Genomic DNA, 17,984 nt, shown 5'->3' on the forward strand with positions numbered 1-17,984 from the left:
TGCATCTTATCCTCTGCTTAAAAATTAGCCCAAGATCCAGTTTTATAGACTGTCATCAGGAGAGTAAGTAAATGTCAGTTAATAGAATGTCTCATAACTGTTTCCAGACAATATCTGGTAGTTAGATGGTGACATGTTTCACAGTGTATTTTTTATTCACAGCTTCTGATTGCAGATCAACACCCGCCAGAACCTCATATAGTTTGCATGAATAGTAAATAAGAGTCTTTCTACTGTGGATCATTAATCTCATAATACTCTATACCATTTGTTTTATACCATTTTGCTTTAAAGCTCTAACAAAGACATGCACAAGCTGCGGTTGTACACCTCTTTAGGCAGCACTGAACAAAAATACTCATGCTAGGCCAGACTGAGCTACCTTAGATACCAGAAGGAGTACAGGAACAGTAGAAGTCTCTCTTTTATCAGCACAGACACAAAAAAAAAATAAAATAATTAAGACACAGGTTTCCAGTTAAGGGAACCATAAAATTAATAAGAAAATAAGGTAGATGAGGGGTACTCAAAGGGAAATATTGCCCTAGGTAAAAAGTGGGTTGCTTTGTGAATTCGTTTTTGGATCGACGGTACTGTTTTCTGCAGTGACTTTGACACAAAATGTAGGAGTACACTAACAAAGACTGGATCAAAAGAAAGGAGGATCAGAACACGAGGCATTAGTTTGGAATCAGAACAGTACACAAGCTCTGATATGCAGTGCTACAAACTGCAAGCTCATACGCTTAAGAATTAATAAGCATAGCTTCTTTAAGTTGAGGTCCCCTCCAACCTGAATTACCCTATCCTATAGGAGCTCATCAGCTACAAAAAATAGAAGAGGGAATAGATCTGAATAATATTAGTTCATCAGAGAAGACTTAAATGACTCTTGTATAACTTACCCAAGGATTAAGAAAATGAGAAGCTGAACAGAGCTACATGCTTTGAGTAAGTATCAACATCACTGAAGTATGATTGGGGTTCCTTACCTGGAATTATGGACATATTTCTAGAATGACTTATTCCCCCTCAAAAAAGTGTAGCAGAGAATTACAAGGATGAACAGGGAGTGGAGAGCCTTTCAAACAGGTGGAAACTAAAAGGTTTGCTTGTCTAAACTAGCAGATGAAAGGCTGTCAGGGAACACTGTTTTTCCTAAAAGATGCCAAAAGAAAGGAGTAACTCAAGCCGAAGACAACGTTAGCCTAAGAATAAAGGTATATAAGATGGCTGTTAACAGATACAGACTGGAAATTACATATAGATCCTCAGTCAGAATAATTGAGAAATAACCCTGCAACAGGACTAATGGGGTGACAAAACAACTGCTACTTTTAAAATTGAAGCTTGATATATATGTGAATTTGATCAAATGAAATCATAACCTAAGCTACGAAAAAATCAGACTGGCTGTTTCCTATCAGATGCACTACATTAAAATTCTTCTTCCTCTTGAAAAAACTGAACTCTTTGGATAAAGAAGGAAATGTTTTGCCTAAATGAATGAAAAAAAAGTGAAATATTCAAACATTTCCAACTTTTATGCTGAGTGTCTGATGTGGAAGAATGTGTGTGTGTTATTTTAAATTATAACAAATACTGGGATTTTCTACAGGTAAGGAATTCTGGTTTTCTGTTTGTATTTGCTGCAGTCAGAGGTCCTTCTGACTTGCTCTTTTTTGTTGTTTTTGCTTCCTCCCAGGCTCGCCAGTCGCATCATCATACATTTTATTGGAAAAGGTGTCTTAAATATAGATTTAAATTAGCGTGCAGTGTGGACAGCTCGGAAAGTTTCTACAAACATGACGGGATCTTGATTCCTTCCTGATCTAGCCATGTGTTTCACTTCCAGCTCTCAAAAAATAAACAGCATGAGATTGAACACAACAAAATAGATTCTTTCTTCCACAAATTCAATCAATGCTTGTTCACATGAGCAAAGTTGTACAGCGTGTACCGAGGAAGACTTGTCTGGGGAGAAAACTTCATGCACAGCTTCATTTCTAAGGTCCATGTCAGTATCTTTCAGGAATCACCTTGGAGGTCTTTAGACTAGGTTTTATGAGATGCTAATGATTGCACCCCGTTATAACTAAGGCTGTTGTTTGGCTAAGCTACTCACTGCAAAGCACCCCCCCCCGTGGGCCCGCAGCTCTGGGTGGGCAGCAGCCATTGGGCACAGTACAGCTCTGTGGCAGCCCAGCAGAAAGGTGCTGCTCCTGGGGACGGTGCTTTCTCCAGAGGAAATGGAAGGACACGGGAGGGCAAAAGGCACAGCTGCAAGGTGGAACTATCCCTCCATGTATTACAGGCATCACTCTTTTCTGTGACACACGACACAGGCAACTCTTGCAATCGCTCATCAAACTACCACCAGTTCTTTACAAAATTTTATTTTACCTTGAATGTCAAGCATATTACCAATCTCTGATAGTAGGACAACAGAAAAACAACACATTAGAAAAAAGCCACTTAAAAAGCATTGGTTAAGTTCAATACAAGACTGCCTTAATTTAAGAAAAGGATTTTAAATTCTCCTGGGAACTGTGCCTTTGCTCTTTACGTAAAAGCAAGCAATACACCTCATTAGCAAAGCATACAATGAAAATTACACATAGCTTGCTTAAAATGAAAAAAGAAATGGCATAACAAACATTGCAGCTAGTCAGCCAGCAGTTAGACCTTTCTCCTTGTAAACCTGCTTCTTCAATTTGGCAACTGCAGTCCTTGGGGAGAAACAGCAAAGGGTATATAACTTAATTATGCAGAACTGTTACATTGGGGTTGTGCAAACATTTTTTAATTTTTATTTCTGCCAAATCGTAGCTATAAGCCAGCTATACCAGTTTTTTGTTCTTTTTCATTTTTTATGCTATTTTCATATAAGCTGAATCACCCACAAGGAATCTTTTGACCTTTCGTAGCTGAAAGTACCATCTTCAATAAAACCTTGGCCCTTCTTGAACCAGTAGTTTTACCCTTGCATTTCACCTTGGTTTTAAGCAAAGAGTTGCATGGCAAAATAGGTGATATTACTTCCATAATAAGTCCAGATATTTCTCTTAATTTATAAAAATCTGATATATGCCTTTGCTCACAGAACACTTGGAGCTATGACATATGAAATGTACACAAGCCAATGAGATTCACACACATATGAAGTCAAATCCAGACACATTCTTTCAAAATCAAATATTGTATATGTCGGCTGCATGTGAAAAATTTCACAGTAATTTATACCTGACCAATACCATTTAAGGCCTAATCCCACTCCCAGTGGCGTCTCCAGCAATTTTGCAAAGGACTTCAGTGGTAATAGGAGTATGACAGGACACTTAAATACTAAATACCAAATATTGTAGTTAATTTTATTCCTATTAAAACTCATGATCTCTTTAAAAACACTTGAGATTCAATTGATGCAAGGTATTAAAAAAGTATTGGAGTTTCTTGTCTAAAGGAACTTATAACCTTTGGGATCATTATTTGTAACATTTATAATGTCAGAGGTACTTTTGTTCCTGCTTATGGGATTATTGCTGGTCACCTTCCTGAGACTTGAAAGACCATAAAAGACAAGCACCATACCTATTCCTCTAAATTATTGTATAACAAATTAATAATTTGGTCCCTTTCTAAATGGATCTCTCCCCACAATTACACTAAAACATAGTGATGGGTCACAAATTCCAGGGGGTCCAACCGGTCCTGGCATTCCTGGACTGCCACGATCTCCATCTTTACCGGGCTGCCCACGCTCTCCAGGACGTCCTTCCTTACTCATACCCGGGGGACCTTCAGGACCTTAATGAGACACATGCAATATACAAATAGATTACAGAGGATTTATATTAAAATGAAAACAAGAGCCAGTACAGACCTACAAACCCCCTGCTCTTTGGTGACGTATGCAGATAAAGAAAACTTCATTTTCTGAAAAAGGTGGTTCTTGTCACAAAATTCATACATGTTTTATATAACCAACATGATACCTTATGAAGATTTTTTTTTAAAAGCACATGAAAAACACTTTTAAAAAATAGCTTTTAAAAGGAAATATAAACATCTACTTTAGTACACTGTTATACTTTATAATGTAATGTGGAACGACCATGGCATGAATCAGAGTCCTCTGATTTCTATTCGTTTCTCTGGCTTTGGATCAGGCCCTAATATCTCTTCTAAATGCTCAGCTTTGCATTTTGCCTGAATACACTGCTGTTAAGAAGAACATTTTCCTTCACTAAGCAATGCCTACAAGTCACATGATTATATCAGGGCTCAGTTTTCAGGTAATGGCTGACTTTAAGAGCCATCTATCAAGAAACAGCAAATGTCAGGTACCAATCTCTACAAGACCTGTCTTGTATTAAATAATGTGCTATATGACAATTTAAAAGGCATGCAAGAAACAGGCATTAGCCATAAAACATATATGGTAATTAAGATGTGTAAAGACCTAAGTTTTTCAAAATTATATCAACATCTTTTCTAAATAACATTTTTTTTTTTTTTTAATTATTAGCATGTACCAAAACTGCACAGCCGAACCATCCCTCACCTGGAGGCCCTGGGGGGCCTTGGATGCCAGGAACCCCAATTCCTTGATTGCCTTTTGCACCATTTTTCCCTGGAAGTCCTGTGAATTAGCAAACACATGTATATCTTTGGCCACTGAGACTATTTTCATCCAATGAATTAGGAAGTCAGCATTTGATAATACTTACTGAATGAAAAATGTGATAGTTCAAAAGCAGATAATGGGATGTAAAATAAGCATTTCCTTTTAACCTGCATAGTGTGACTGGGTTGTTAATTATCCGCATTTCTACTGAATTAAGAACTGATGTAGCACCTGTTAAGCAGACAGCTAGCATGAGTTGAGGTAATAGATGATGTGCAATTAAGAAATTTGCTGTCATTGCCTTTCCATTGACAAAGTTTTTGAGAAATTGTATGAAAGAAGTGTAAGGTATTCACCACAGTCCCTGTGGAATGCAGAACATATGGACAATCTTTCACAATGTATGACATAATTAAATCTCCACTGAAGAAATACTGACAAGGGCAAAATATGTGCTCTCTTACACTAGTACAAGCCAATAAATTCAATTTCTTCATAGAAACAGGCATCTAATTTTCCAACTCTTACAGAATAGACAGAACTGTGTCAGCTCCAGAGGAAAACTGCACATTCTCCTATTGGAGATGAAATTATAAAAGCATTACAGACAAATCATCATTACACTCAAAATGAATTTGACGTTCTAGGTCACAGTTAGTAAGCCACAAAGAAAATTAACCGTTTGCCTGCCTACCCTTGGCACGTTACTAGTTAGCTGTATTTCATACAGCTTTCCTGATTATTTGGTGCTATAGGAAACACAGTTGCTGCTGGGACCAGTTATCAAATTACAGACTTCACCCAGTTTCTCGGTCCAGTTCCAGACTATATATGCATAGTCTGCAAACACACCACAGAAATCAGTTGGAATGCTTGGACGGGTGAGTTACCTGAAAGCATAAAGCTTAGCTTGCCTAAAAAGAAACCAGAATGTTTAAGAAGAGCATAAAGAAATGCGTAAAAATCCTTATGAGATAAAAAGAAAAAAAGGAGAAAGCCCCAGGAAATCAGAGGGAGTATAAAGGTGTTGCATGCCCAAAAAAATCAGCCTACAGGATAGCAGACAGTAAATAGCCAGTGAGTAGCATTCTTTAAAATAGCAGAAACGAAGTTTGGAAGAAAATAAACCAGAAAACATGGAAATGCATTGAAATCCATGTCTAAGCATATTTGATCTAAAAAAAATCTAAATGCTGTTACAAACATTTACATGAGACTAAGACCTCTCTAAAAAGATCAGTTTGACAATAGTAAAACTGAACACTAGCTATCTTGTTGCATTCTGTTTTTTCTCTTCTTCTGACGCGTTCGTTGTAAGCAGTGAAATTTTTACATTGAACCGTGTCCTCAATTACACTTCGTGATGCAAACCCAGCTATTCCCTTACTCCACCCTGCACTAATCCCCTTCAAAACTGGAAGCAGAAAACAAAGTCATAAAGCTCATTAGCACCATGATGCATGCACACAGTACCTCTTGTCCCACGAGCCCCAGGGCGACCCGGGATGCCTGTCAGCCCCGGAATGCCATCATTTCCTGGTAAACCAGGAAACCCTCTTGGGCCTTCAGGGCCTCTTGGACCTGGTGGTCCTGGAAGTCCCGGGGAAGCGCTTTGGGATTGACAGTGGTTACAGTTTTGTAGCCTTCCGCTCTGGAGGATGGCAGGCAACTGGGCTAGGAGAATTCAAACAAAAGATTGCTTAGGGTGCTGTAACAATAAAATATAAAAATATTGCCCCTTAGCCACTAAAACAGTTTCCTCTCTTTAGAGAATATGATACCTTTAGGAAACAAGATGGTAAAGTATGGAACCTACAGGAAAACAAGTGATAAAGCAGCAATATCAATCTTGCTATCTAGAAAGCTTCTTTATAATTATCAGGAAACTGCTTTAGCACATTCAAAAAAGAAAGAACAGTAAAGAGGCTTTCAAACTTACTTCTCAGTACATCTGAACACACCTGTCGAATAAATTCTTCTGAAAATTCTCGTGCCTGAATTGAACAGAGAATGGTTAAAAAAACAGAGCACGCATTTGTTTGGGGTTTTTAAGGTATCCAAAATGATGAGTTTGAGGTCCTATACATACAGGTTTTCCGTCTGATCCAGGTGGTCCTGGAGGTCCTCTATCTCCTGGCTGACCTCTGAGACCAGGAGGTCCAACCAAACCCTGGATACCGGATTCTCCTTTTTGCCCATTGATGCCTCGAATGCCTGGATCTCCTTTCTCACCTTTCTGGAATGAAAACCAACGAAAAGCCAATCATATCTTCCCAGACCATTTGGAAGCTAGGTAGCACCAAGCAAGGATATTCTGAGAAAATCTCTATTGATGATCTTCATAAAATGAATATAATTGTCACTGAAAATTAACTTGATACTGATGAAATCTATTTCACTAAAATGTACTGAAGTTTTCAGATTCTTTCGTAACTTTCAGATACAATTATTTACCAAATATAACAAAAAATAAATTACCATTATATTTTTTTAAGGACTCATTTTACTTACTAATTAATATAAACCAAAATAGTCTTCCTTATTAACATATGGAAGGAAAGATTTATTTACTTTTTCATGAGAATTAGATAATTTGTTACAGTACATTAAAATCCTTAGAAGGCTGGAAAAATTAGAAGTAAAATTCTGGCATCACTGAAGTTCTTGGTAAACTTACTTACTATAATAATCAAGACTTTTACCCTATGCCTGTAGTGTAGAAGACAAAGGAAAAAATAGTTTGATTTCAGTTAGGGTTTTTTTGTTGTTTTTTTTCTGACTTCATTTATTCTCCATATGATTGATAACAACCATAGTTCATTTGCTTCACTGGAAAAGGTTAAAATAATACTGGAAAATATTTTGATATATCTTCATCAAAGCAATGGTTCTTCTATGTATGGAATTACCTACTGCAATAGTTCATGCGGAACTCTTTCCCTATGCTGGAGCCAACAAAACATCAGTACAATGTAATTTGGTGCGTGCCCAAGATTAAAGTTAGTATACTATGTTTCCTCCCTGATGAGTTTTTTTCCTTCCATTTTTGCATAGCTTCTGCATAATGTTATCAGTTGCTTCAAAATTTTCTTTCGCCCTTTCCAACTATTTTAGATGGAATTATGGAAACAAGGCAGCAGGATTACTATGTATGACAAAACTTACTGGAGCAAATAATGCAAGCTAGGCATACAGTCTTCATAGACTTATACTGAATTTTAAAATATGGTATTTACATTACTTTGTATCATTCTGTATAGTACTTATCAAAATTCTTTACATCAGAAAAATCCAAAGCTTTCTGGCTTGGTCTGAATGAGTAACAATGCCCTGAGTTCTCTACATGAATTATTACAGGATAGCAAGCTTCAAATCCAGTATCGGATTACTCAGTTGTATGCAGAGAGCTAGACACCAAAATAAGGCAGGTAGTTTTTCCTCTTAAAAAAAAGCAGAGAAATGAGAAAAAATGTGACAGATGTCAGTCAAGTGCCTAAGAGTACTGCTGGAAAGATCCTCCAGCAGTAAGATGCCATGCATGAATTGAACAGCAGTCCTCTTCCCACTACCAAAGTTATACAGTAATTGAGCACTGACTTTTTCCAAGATTGTAATTGTATTTTATTTTCCTGATACTGTCAACTTGAGTGTTGTAGTCATAGAGAATTGACAATCTTAGTTACACCATGTAGATTTGTACTTATTCATGTCTATTACATAATTACAAATTTATTTATTTTTTCCATTTATCAGAGTCAGCAAGGCTCAGAGATAAACATATGGAGCATATGTAGCTGCCTGTGGCTATACAAGAAGCTATATGTGCTGGGATCTGAAAATCATGCTGTTCTTGTAGCTAGAAGTTATTTGGTTTAATTTTAATTACTTTTACACCTATGGACTATGTTTACATAAAAGGCATCTGACTTGCAAGTTGATTTATTTAGAATAAATGGTAAAGGGGCTAGAAAGCATTAAGAACCAGTGAAATATTGGGAAAACGGCATCTATTGTAGAAAAACATTACAGGCAAGAAGCCAGTATAAAAACACCAGGACGAAACGTTGGAAGGATCAGCACAACTGCTTGCAGAACTTGCCAAAAAGCAAATGAAACTGCTGAGGGAACATTTTCTGCAGTATATCTTGGTCTTGTAATGCTCAGCCACATCCCATGTGTGGCCTTGTTTGTTGACCTTTGCTATTGGCAAAGAAAATTGAAAAAAAAAGGAAAAGAAAACTTTTTACTTTTTATTGAGGAGTCAGAGTCTAACAAAAGACAACATATTTTATAAAAATAAACTAATTTTATAGGTCTGACAGATAAAGACAATGACATCATCATGTCTTAGCATATAGTAAGAATATTATTAAAAAGATTTTGAGAATAAAGATGTTATTACCATGATTTACAATATTTAAAGAGGCTAGTTCAATAGTATACAAGGAATCTTTTACTAATTTTGTCAATGATTTAGCAAAACACCTATAAGCCATACTGTAATTTTAAGTATTTCATAGAACCACAGCAGCATATAGGGCAATTATATGTTTAAATGCATAAAATTATTTAATTATGAGAACTGAGATTCGAATGAATATGTCCAGTTATTGCTATGCAACAACACTTTAATGAAAAAAGGTCGAACAAAGAAACCTCTAAATAAAATTGAAGAAGAATTATATTAATGAGACAATGTGTACCCTGATTTCACTAAATATTGGAATAAATAAAAATTAACTAGCAAAGTTAATCTTTTAAATACTAATTTTTAAACAACATGCAACACAAAGATTAAAAGGTTTGGCCATAAATATATCTACATTAGCCAAACACAAAAAAAAAAGATGGAACTTTAAAAAAAATCCTGGAGAACAACAAATGCAGTTTCTGACAGACCAAGAGCAGTCCAAGCAGGCTTCCCCTTATGCCCCTCAAGTTTCAGCCTGAGTTGAATTATTCCTGAATAAACTTAGTAGTAGAGCAAAAGAATTCTGCCCTGCATTTTCTGAGTCAATCTCTCAAAGGCTTCGCTATATTCCCTTTCATTAGCTTTGAAATAAAGGCACATAAAGAAATCTCACTGGTGAAGGTTAAAACACACAAGACAAACAGTTCAGCTGTGGAAGTCTTTACCAGAGACTTTTATGGAAGTTGAAAATATAGTACATCAGCACAGTTCAAAAGGAATAAGGCAAATTCAAAATTGACATTAAATGCAAGGGTCCTGATCTCTAGCTTAAATGCCCCTAATTTGTTGCCTGCCAAAAAGAATGAAGGTATACAAGAAGATGGATCTTCTTTGTGTATCCTGGTCCTTATTTTTGTATCCTGCCCTGCTATTATTGGCTGCTGATGAACAATATGGATCATTTTGATCGTTATTCTGTATTCTTTTATGAATATATTTTTATTTTTCAATGAACTTTGAATCTCTACATCTTTTTTAGTTATTTGCTATCTTCAACCAGCTCTTTCTCATTTATTTTTTGTTTGTTTCTTTAATTATCTTAAAGTATATTCTTGGCTACATATATATATACACACACGCACACTTGGCTTTTTTTTTTTCATCATTCATTTCATGAAATATGTATTTCACTATGTCTCTTTTTAACTAATACTTCTCTTCTCTGATATTTCTCAATTCATTTCTGTTCTGTTGCTTATAGAGATGTGAGTACGGAAACAAGACTGTAAACACACATTTTACAGATCACATAATTTGCAGAAACAAACGGAATCATTTTGTAATACTATATTTGTCATTACAAAATACTTACCTCTCCTCGTTCTCCACTCAATCCTTCTACACCCTTTAGGAATTAATATAAAAAAAAAAAAAAAAGTTAAAAAAACCAAGGTGACCCAAATTACTTGGAATAAAAAATAATATTTTTGTCCTTTGTTTCCAATAATTAATCACAAATGTCAATTTTTAAAGATTCTATGATTGGTATTTGTACAAAAAAACCAAACTGCATATGAGGATGAAAAATGTGTATCATGATGAATTAATACTTTAGTAATACCTTTAATATCATATGACAAAAGGATAAGTTGGGAATATATCATACATATAAAAAATAGACATAATATAGACACATAGACAAAACCTTATTCACTCTACAAAATAAATAAATTTTTTTGTTCTAGCAAAAGGAAACCCCTGATTCTGCTGGTTTAATACTGTCTTACTAGACGAAAATCTAGTTCACAGCCTTTGAAATACAAACACAGTCCGTAAGCCAGATTTTGCATGTTGGCAAATGATTTTGCTGTCGTTACTGCCAAATGGTTCAATGCTCTTATTGATCATTAAGTTCCATGGCAAGATGGCAGCTCAGTGCAGGCTTTTTCACTTTTCTGACATACTCTTACGGACAAGCAAATCTGTATTGTATCTTTGAGAAGTCGTGGAGGCTTGAGAAACCTCGGAAGGACCTAGTGCTGTCTACCAGAAGTATCTGAATGACTGATGTTTTGGTTGCTGACCAAACTAGATAAGCATGGGAAACAATTTTAGACCGAGTCTGTATTATTTTTTCAGCTTTCTCAAAAAAAAAAAAAAAAAAAAAAGCAAGCAACAGCAATTCAGTTGCATCATTCTATCTGGAAAGAAAAAATGTTTTCTTTCGCTATCACTTTGGTTTACCTTATGATTAAAATAACAAATATATGAAAAAATTATCCATTATTTGCAAAAGAAAAAAACAAAAAGTTTAATTTGTAAAATACTAGAGTAGGACATTACATTTCATTAATACCAATGACTAGCATTTTAGTTTAAACTATTTCTTTTCAAAAATGCCTGCTCAGCCTTACTACCAGATTCCTGTCAACCTACATACCCCTGAGAGTGATAAAACTAGGCTAACATACAATCTAGATCTCCTGCCCATGCTCCACTGGAATCAACTCCTGGCTAGACAGGCAGCTGTATCAATGTCGTAATTCTGAAAAAAGCAACTGTGACTTCCTTCCAAGTCTAGTTTCAGATATGTACCTCTAACAAATACTTCTCTGTTTAGACACGACATAGATTATGCAGTTAACAAGTATTTATAAATACTAACAGTTATTTTCTGTGGTATAACAAGATAGCCAACTATGACACAATCAGGATACATTGGCCCAGAGTTAAAGAGAAACAACTGGATCCCTCTGATTTGCAGCTGAAACAGGAAACATCTGTAATTTATGAGCACAGAAGACGTCAATACCGACTCCCAGTATAGTCTAGAAGGTAATGAATTACATGAAAGTGTAGCATGGTACATGCAAAATCTTAACATCTCAAGCATCGCTCTTACAACCTTTACACAAAAGCCACTTTGTGCTGTTATCTGCATTTTGTATTACTTCTAATTGTTTCATGAAAAATTTCCATAATTAAGGATTTAATAAAATAATCCAGAAAAATGTACTTCTGGATTGTTTCTCAAGATATAGTATTCTGGAATCACAGAAACATATAGGTAGGAAGGGACCTCCATGGGTTCAACTTCCTTTTCAGAACAGATCCAGCTAGAGCAGGCTGCTCAACACCCTGTCCAGGCAGGTTTTGCCACAGTCTCTGAGCAGCTTGCTCCAGTGTTTGACCACTCTCAAAGCAAAATGCTTTTCCTGTATATCAAGTTGGGATTTCCTGTGTTCCAACTCGTGCCCATTTTCTCTCATCCTTCCACAGTGCACAGCCAAGAAAAGTGTGGCTCCAGCTTCTCTATGTGTGCTGTATTTGCTATTTAAAAAATAGTAAGGTTAAGAGGTCATTTATATAACTATTTATATAATATAACTATTAATCATGCTATACATAAATATATTTCACCTGATGCAAAGAACTATCCATGTTGATGGAAGTAATCTTAAGAAACAAATATGAATCATGGCTCTCTTGAACTAGGATCACTATTTTAACAGTACCTGTAAGCCTGGATTTCCTTGTCTTCCTTTTTCTCCTTTCAGCCCCTTCAGAAAAGAAGCACATTTTCTTAAAATATACGTTTATCTGGGAGACATAATTAAACTACCAAAAATAACACAAAGAGGTAAAACCTAAAATCTCATCCTAAACCAGGTCCAATCAATCTGAAAAGTTACTCTTCAAGAGTTTAGAGTAGAAACTGTGCAGAAGGATTCAATTTCTACTCTGAACACAGAGGAGGCAAGTTAGGATTTGAGCAGTGACATGGTATTCTTCTTTTTCTTGTAGATATTTCCATGACATTTGGATAACAAGGAGGAAAATCCCACTTGGTACAACATAGTAGGTAGGCAGAGGCCAGGTAGCATTTATTTGACTGTGAGCATTTGCCACAGTGCCGGCGGCAGGCAGGGACAGAACCCACCCGGGGACAGTGCTGGGTCATGTCCCAGCCCCCTGAGGCAGCAGCACAACCCACACCCCTGAGCCCCCACCATTGCTAGGACCACACAGCTCTGCACCAAATGTCAATAGCCTGCTCAGCCCCCGAAATGCAGCTGGAAATTCATACTGGGCATACTGGGCAGTTTTCCTTGAAGAAGAGTTAGAGCTTGCTGCTGCTGTTCTTCAAGCAAACCTTCTATGGATCTTAATCTCAAAAATAAAGCTCCTGAATTAACACCTAAGACTTGTATTAATAGTTGCCAGATGATTTCATCAGAAACAAAGTTGATATACCTGGATACCACTTTCACCTTGGTTTCCTTTGTCCCCCTGTAAAATATTAGAAGAAAAGTCTCCATTATAACATGATTCATCTCAAAGACATGTAGTCTGTGTTTTCATTTAACACAGTAAATACAAAAGAAACATCTAATAGCTTTTATTTATACTGAATGAAAACAAATCACTTTATCCCCTTGTACAAAAACACTGAGAAAAGCACACAAAGTTATACTAAGAAGGGAATCTGTCAAAGAAGGAGCTATAAAAAAGTGAATACTCATATACCAAGTTAAAATTAAAAAAATACAACATAACGAGGTGGCAAATCCAGCAGGATTTTATCCAGTCAGTGTATGGGAGTGGAGAGGATGTAGGCAGGGAGGGGGGCCAGTATTTCTGATGGGTTAAGTTTCATATGAATGCTAACCACTAAGCATGCTTGCCTTCACCCACAGAGAACAGAGTATAAATAATTTTTGTAAGATTTACTACAAACCCATTGAATGTTGAAGTTATACATGACACAACAAAGAAAAAAGTATTTCCTTTAATCAGAAAAAATGTTTATATTTAAATTTAATCAGAACTGTGTAAGGACTAACTGCGACTTCCACCCACTCCTTTTGACTTTCATTGAAATGTTTGTATTAAATAAACATTAGTGGGGCGATTGGCAATCAGATGGTGCAAATGGTACTTAAAAGGCAGACATCTAGGTTTATGAAGTTGTCTGAACACCATCTTATTGACACTAGAGAGAAACAGGCAGCTCTTGAAAACCATTCATGCCAATTAACAAGGTATAAAATGTGTACTCCCAGAACGGGCCTATCTCTCTTCATAGACTGAAAAGGAAACTTAAAAGTTATGGGAGATAGCTCCTGCCCTAACTCTGACCTCTTAATCAGTGTGACTCTGTTTAAATAGACATGAATCAAAATGTTGGGCCAAGAACATAGCAACTCATGAAACAAAAGACAGATCTGTGGGGGGCGTGCAAAACTGCATTTAATAAAGAACAGAATCAGGAGGATTGGCTCTGTTTTGCCAGTTTTAAGTGCCAAACATGTGTGTGTCTGGTTGGTTTTTGAAAAAAGAGAATGTTTAGTTAAATGCTAAACAGTAGTAAAGAGGAGATTTTGTCATGGCAAATATTTTCCTGATCAAAAATCCCAGAACGTAAGAGGGTATTTATGCCAGCTGTATTTGGTTGTATTGTACTTGAATGTAAAATATTTGGTTTGGTTTCAAGTTTTAAATTAAGCTATAGCTGAAAGGCTTCACTTTTACTGTCAGATGCCCAAACTGCACTTTTTTTCCTGAATAATTCAAGAGTTTGTCATACTTATGACTTGTAACTCCAGTTAACCAGCAATATATATTCTGACTTGCATCTTCATATAAAATTAATAATGACTTTTGCAAAAGCTTCTTCAGTTTAAAATTTAAAGAGGTGCCATAAATTTTAACAAAATGTCCCTTCTTAAAACCAGTATTACTGTCTGGGTACATGTACCTTACATGATCCTCAGATATTGAAACTGAATATATGATAATAAACTAATTAAACTATTGTTATGACACTGACTCAACTCAGGTCACTCTTTCATTGGGCTTCAGTACATTTTGAAAGACTTAAGCGAGGAAATCTTTGTCCTTATGTACTCTGGAAATCATTGTTTTGAAACTGGTCAGAAGACTAATTTTTCTACATCTTGCCTTGGAAAATGGAACTCATTTAGGCAAGATAACCTCATCTAAATTTGGATCATTCTCTAGCCTCCATTGACCAGAGACTTGCTTCAGTTGTCTAAACATAGAGATTTAAGATGCTTTAGGCAACCCAAGACATCCCCATATGTGTCCACTGACATATGAAATACTCCAGCATACCTAAGACATCCATCCATGGCTGGCATACATGACACTGGACATACCGGAAACCTGAGCCCTTCTGGAGCAGAAGCTGAAGTCTAGTGGAATACTTCTGCATGGGATTTTCATAAAACTTTAAATATAACACCACCCTTCTAACTTACTGCTTCATTACCTTTTAACCCTTCTTTCCATAGTGAAGTACTTGATTCAACTCTATTTCTGTAAAGCCTTTATACGAAGGGCTTCATCCTTCAAAAGGTGGTCCTCTACACTGCTAGTAATACTACAAAGATGCATTATTATGTTTTACTAACTGCTTATTTCTATCCGACACTATCCCTGAGCTTCCTTTGCTTTTTCCTATTTATTCTGAAAGCTGTAATTTGAATATATTAATGGCGGAATCTTTGCCTTAGTTTAGACTCCAGTATTTTCCAGGAAACACTGTTAGATTTCCAACACAAGTGTCAGATATATTACCTAAAGACACTTAATTTATTTTTATAGAATTTTTTTCCCATATATATATAAATATAGCTTCCAGTCAAACAAAAAGTTCTGCCATAGTGGCTGAGACAAAACTGAGAGCTTTCAAGTACACAGGAGATTTTTAGTAGAATGTTGTCACCTTATAGAAGAAAATCTCTAGAAAAGCACTTAATGTAATGTTAATTACAGCTTGAAGTTATGCAAAAAGCTGTGTGCTTGAATTTCAAAATATACCAAAGAACAATATTGCCTATAATCTTTGTTGCCCAGAGAAGTTGCGGATGTCCTCGCCCTGGAAGTGCTTAAGGTCTGGTTGGATGGGGCTTTGGGCAACTTGGTCTAGTGGAGGGTGTCCCTGCCCATGGCAGGGGGGTTGGAACTAGATGATCTTTAAGATACCTTCCAACCCAAACCATTCTATGATTCTATGATTTTCAACCTGGGACTCCTTAAAGACATGTGACTGTCAGAAAATCCTACATACCTACATTTTAAAAATAAGGATGACTATCCAGATAAGTAAAACATCAATACTATATTTTACAATGTGTTCACAAAGCAATTCTTCAGCAATGAAGAATTTCAGCACAACCACATCTATAGCAGTGTTTGATAGATGTAAGGCCGCACCAAGACATGGTGAGATCCTCGAAGGCATGATCTGTATGAGAACTCCATATGCAAGAGTAAACATAGGTTCGTCTGAAAAGAAGAAATAATTTTCAACCCGTACAGTAGAAGTAGGATCCAAATAACCTAACTTTTGCCATCTAAAATTTCAACATTTAATTTAGCTAACTGTCTAGGCTTCAGCTACAGGCAAAGGCAGGCATAGAGATGTGAATTAATGACTCCTCAAGGAGCTCAGACTCTCTCAACTGAATATGGAGAGAACCCAGACAGCTTGGTTAGATCAGATAACTTATTGGCTAAGGCTAACTGAGCTGAATCTGTCCCAGCTGCCTAGGGTTAATTGGTCCAGTTCTTACACTAGCTCCACAAAAGACTTTATGGATGTAGCACTTGCTATAAGATATAATATTAAGTAAATATAGAATCATGGATCATACCATTATGTACTACAATTCATAATGGATATTTCATTAATACCTATATCGTAGCATTTTACATTAAGTTTCTCCATTTTGGCCATTCTCTTCTCCCTATGAAAATGTTGTGGTTTTACCCCAGCCGGCAGCTGACCACCACGCAGCCGCTCGCTCACTCCCCCGCATCAGGATGGGGGAGAGAATTGGAAAAGTTAAAGTGAGAAAACTCGTGGGTTGAGATAAAGACAGTTTAATAGGTAAAGCAAAAGCCGCACGCACAAGCAAAGCAAAGCAAGGAATTCATTCACCACGTCCCATGGGCAGGCAGGTGTTCAGCCATCTCCAGGAAAGCAGGGCTCCATCACGCGTAACGGTTACTTGGGAAGACAAACGCCATCACTCCGAATGCCACACACCACCCCCCCTTCCCCCAAGCTCCTTATAAACTGAGCATGACGTCATATGGTATGGAATATCCCTTTGGTCAGTTTGGGTCACCTGTCCTGTCTGTGTCTCCTCCCAACTCCTTGTGCACCCCCAGCCATCCCACTGGCAGGGCAGTGCAAGAAGCAGAAAAGGCCTTGGCCCCGTGTAAGCACTGCTCAACAATAAGTCCATAGAACAAAAACATCTCTATATTATCAATGCTGTCTCCAGCACAAATCCAAAACATATCCCCACACTAGCTACTATGAAGAAAATCAACACTCTCAGCTGAAACCAGGACAGAAAAACAATTGTTTTTTAAAAGAATGGGTCTTCCAAAATACACCAACTATTCTCTAATAATAATGATGTATTTAGAAAGAGAATTTCCTTTAATAATGATTACTTACATTACTTCCAATAAAAGATGCAATTAATGTAAAACTGCAAAAAATACTTACCTTTATACCCTGGGTACCAGGAATGCCTGGGTAGCCTGGTTCACCTGGAGCACCCGGTACTCCTACTTCTCCCTGAGTAATACAATAGCTCTGTGTCAGTGATGTTCTGTGTGTAAAAACATATATTGCGTGTTTTCTCAAGGTCAGATGATATGGTTTGGCTATGATATTTTGAAATTTTATAACTGAGGATGATTGAAATGTCGGGAGAATTTTTGAAAGTATGTTGAATACAGAGAAGCCACAAAAGGGACTCCTAATTCTTAACCTCAGTTTTCTAGTATCTGTCCTTTTTAATTGCCTTTTAATACAGTTGATGTTGATTTTTTCAAAATTACACAAATAAAACTATCTGAAGTAATGGCAATGTGTTCAGGTTTGAACTTCATGAACAGCTGACT

The 17,984-nt window shown here is 36.6% G+C and overlaps 1 protein-coding gene and 1 long non-coding RNA gene across 2 annotated transcripts in view; one reads left to right on the forward strand and one right to left on the reverse strand.

Annotated features, from left to right (window-relative positions):
• The window catches only part of LOC142600928 (uncharacterized), a 637,768-nt gene that overhangs the window by 493,612 nt on the left and 126,172 nt on the right, over positions 1 to 17,984 (forward strand). The gene's annotated exons all lie outside the window — the stretch shown is intronic.
• COL21A1 (collagen type XXI alpha 1 chain) overlaps positions 1,536 to 17,984 on the reverse strand; it is a 117,476-nt gene continuing 101,027 nt past the window's right edge. The window contains exons 22-30 of the mRNA XM_075747377.1: positions 17,584 to 17,655; positions 13,293 to 13,328; positions 12,554 to 12,598; positions 10,411 to 10,443; positions 6,717 to 6,863; positions 6,567 to 6,621; positions 6,101 to 6,301; positions 4,565 to 4,642; positions 1,536 to 3,807 (exon numbers count right to left, since the gene is read on the reverse strand). Coding sequence (XP_075603492.1) covers positions 3,620 to 3,807; positions 4,565 to 4,642; positions 6,101 to 6,301; positions 6,567 to 6,621; positions 6,717 to 6,863; positions 10,411 to 10,443; positions 12,554 to 12,598; positions 13,293 to 13,328; positions 17,584 to 17,655 — 855 coding nt within the window. The 3' untranslated portion in view covers positions 1,536 to 3,619. The remainder of the gene's footprint in view (positions 3,808 to 4,564; positions 4,643 to 6,100; positions 6,302 to 6,566; positions 6,622 to 6,716; positions 6,864 to 10,410; positions 10,444 to 12,553; positions 12,599 to 13,292; positions 13,329 to 17,583; positions 17,656 to 17,984) is intronic.

This window comes from Balearica regulorum, chromosome 3 (genome assembly GCF_011004875.1).
Source record: "Balearica regulorum gibbericeps isolate bBalReg1 chromosome 3, bBalReg1.pri, whole genome shotgun sequence".
NCBI lineage: Eukaryota > Metazoa > Chordata > Aves > Gruiformes > Gruidae > Balearica > Balearica regulorum.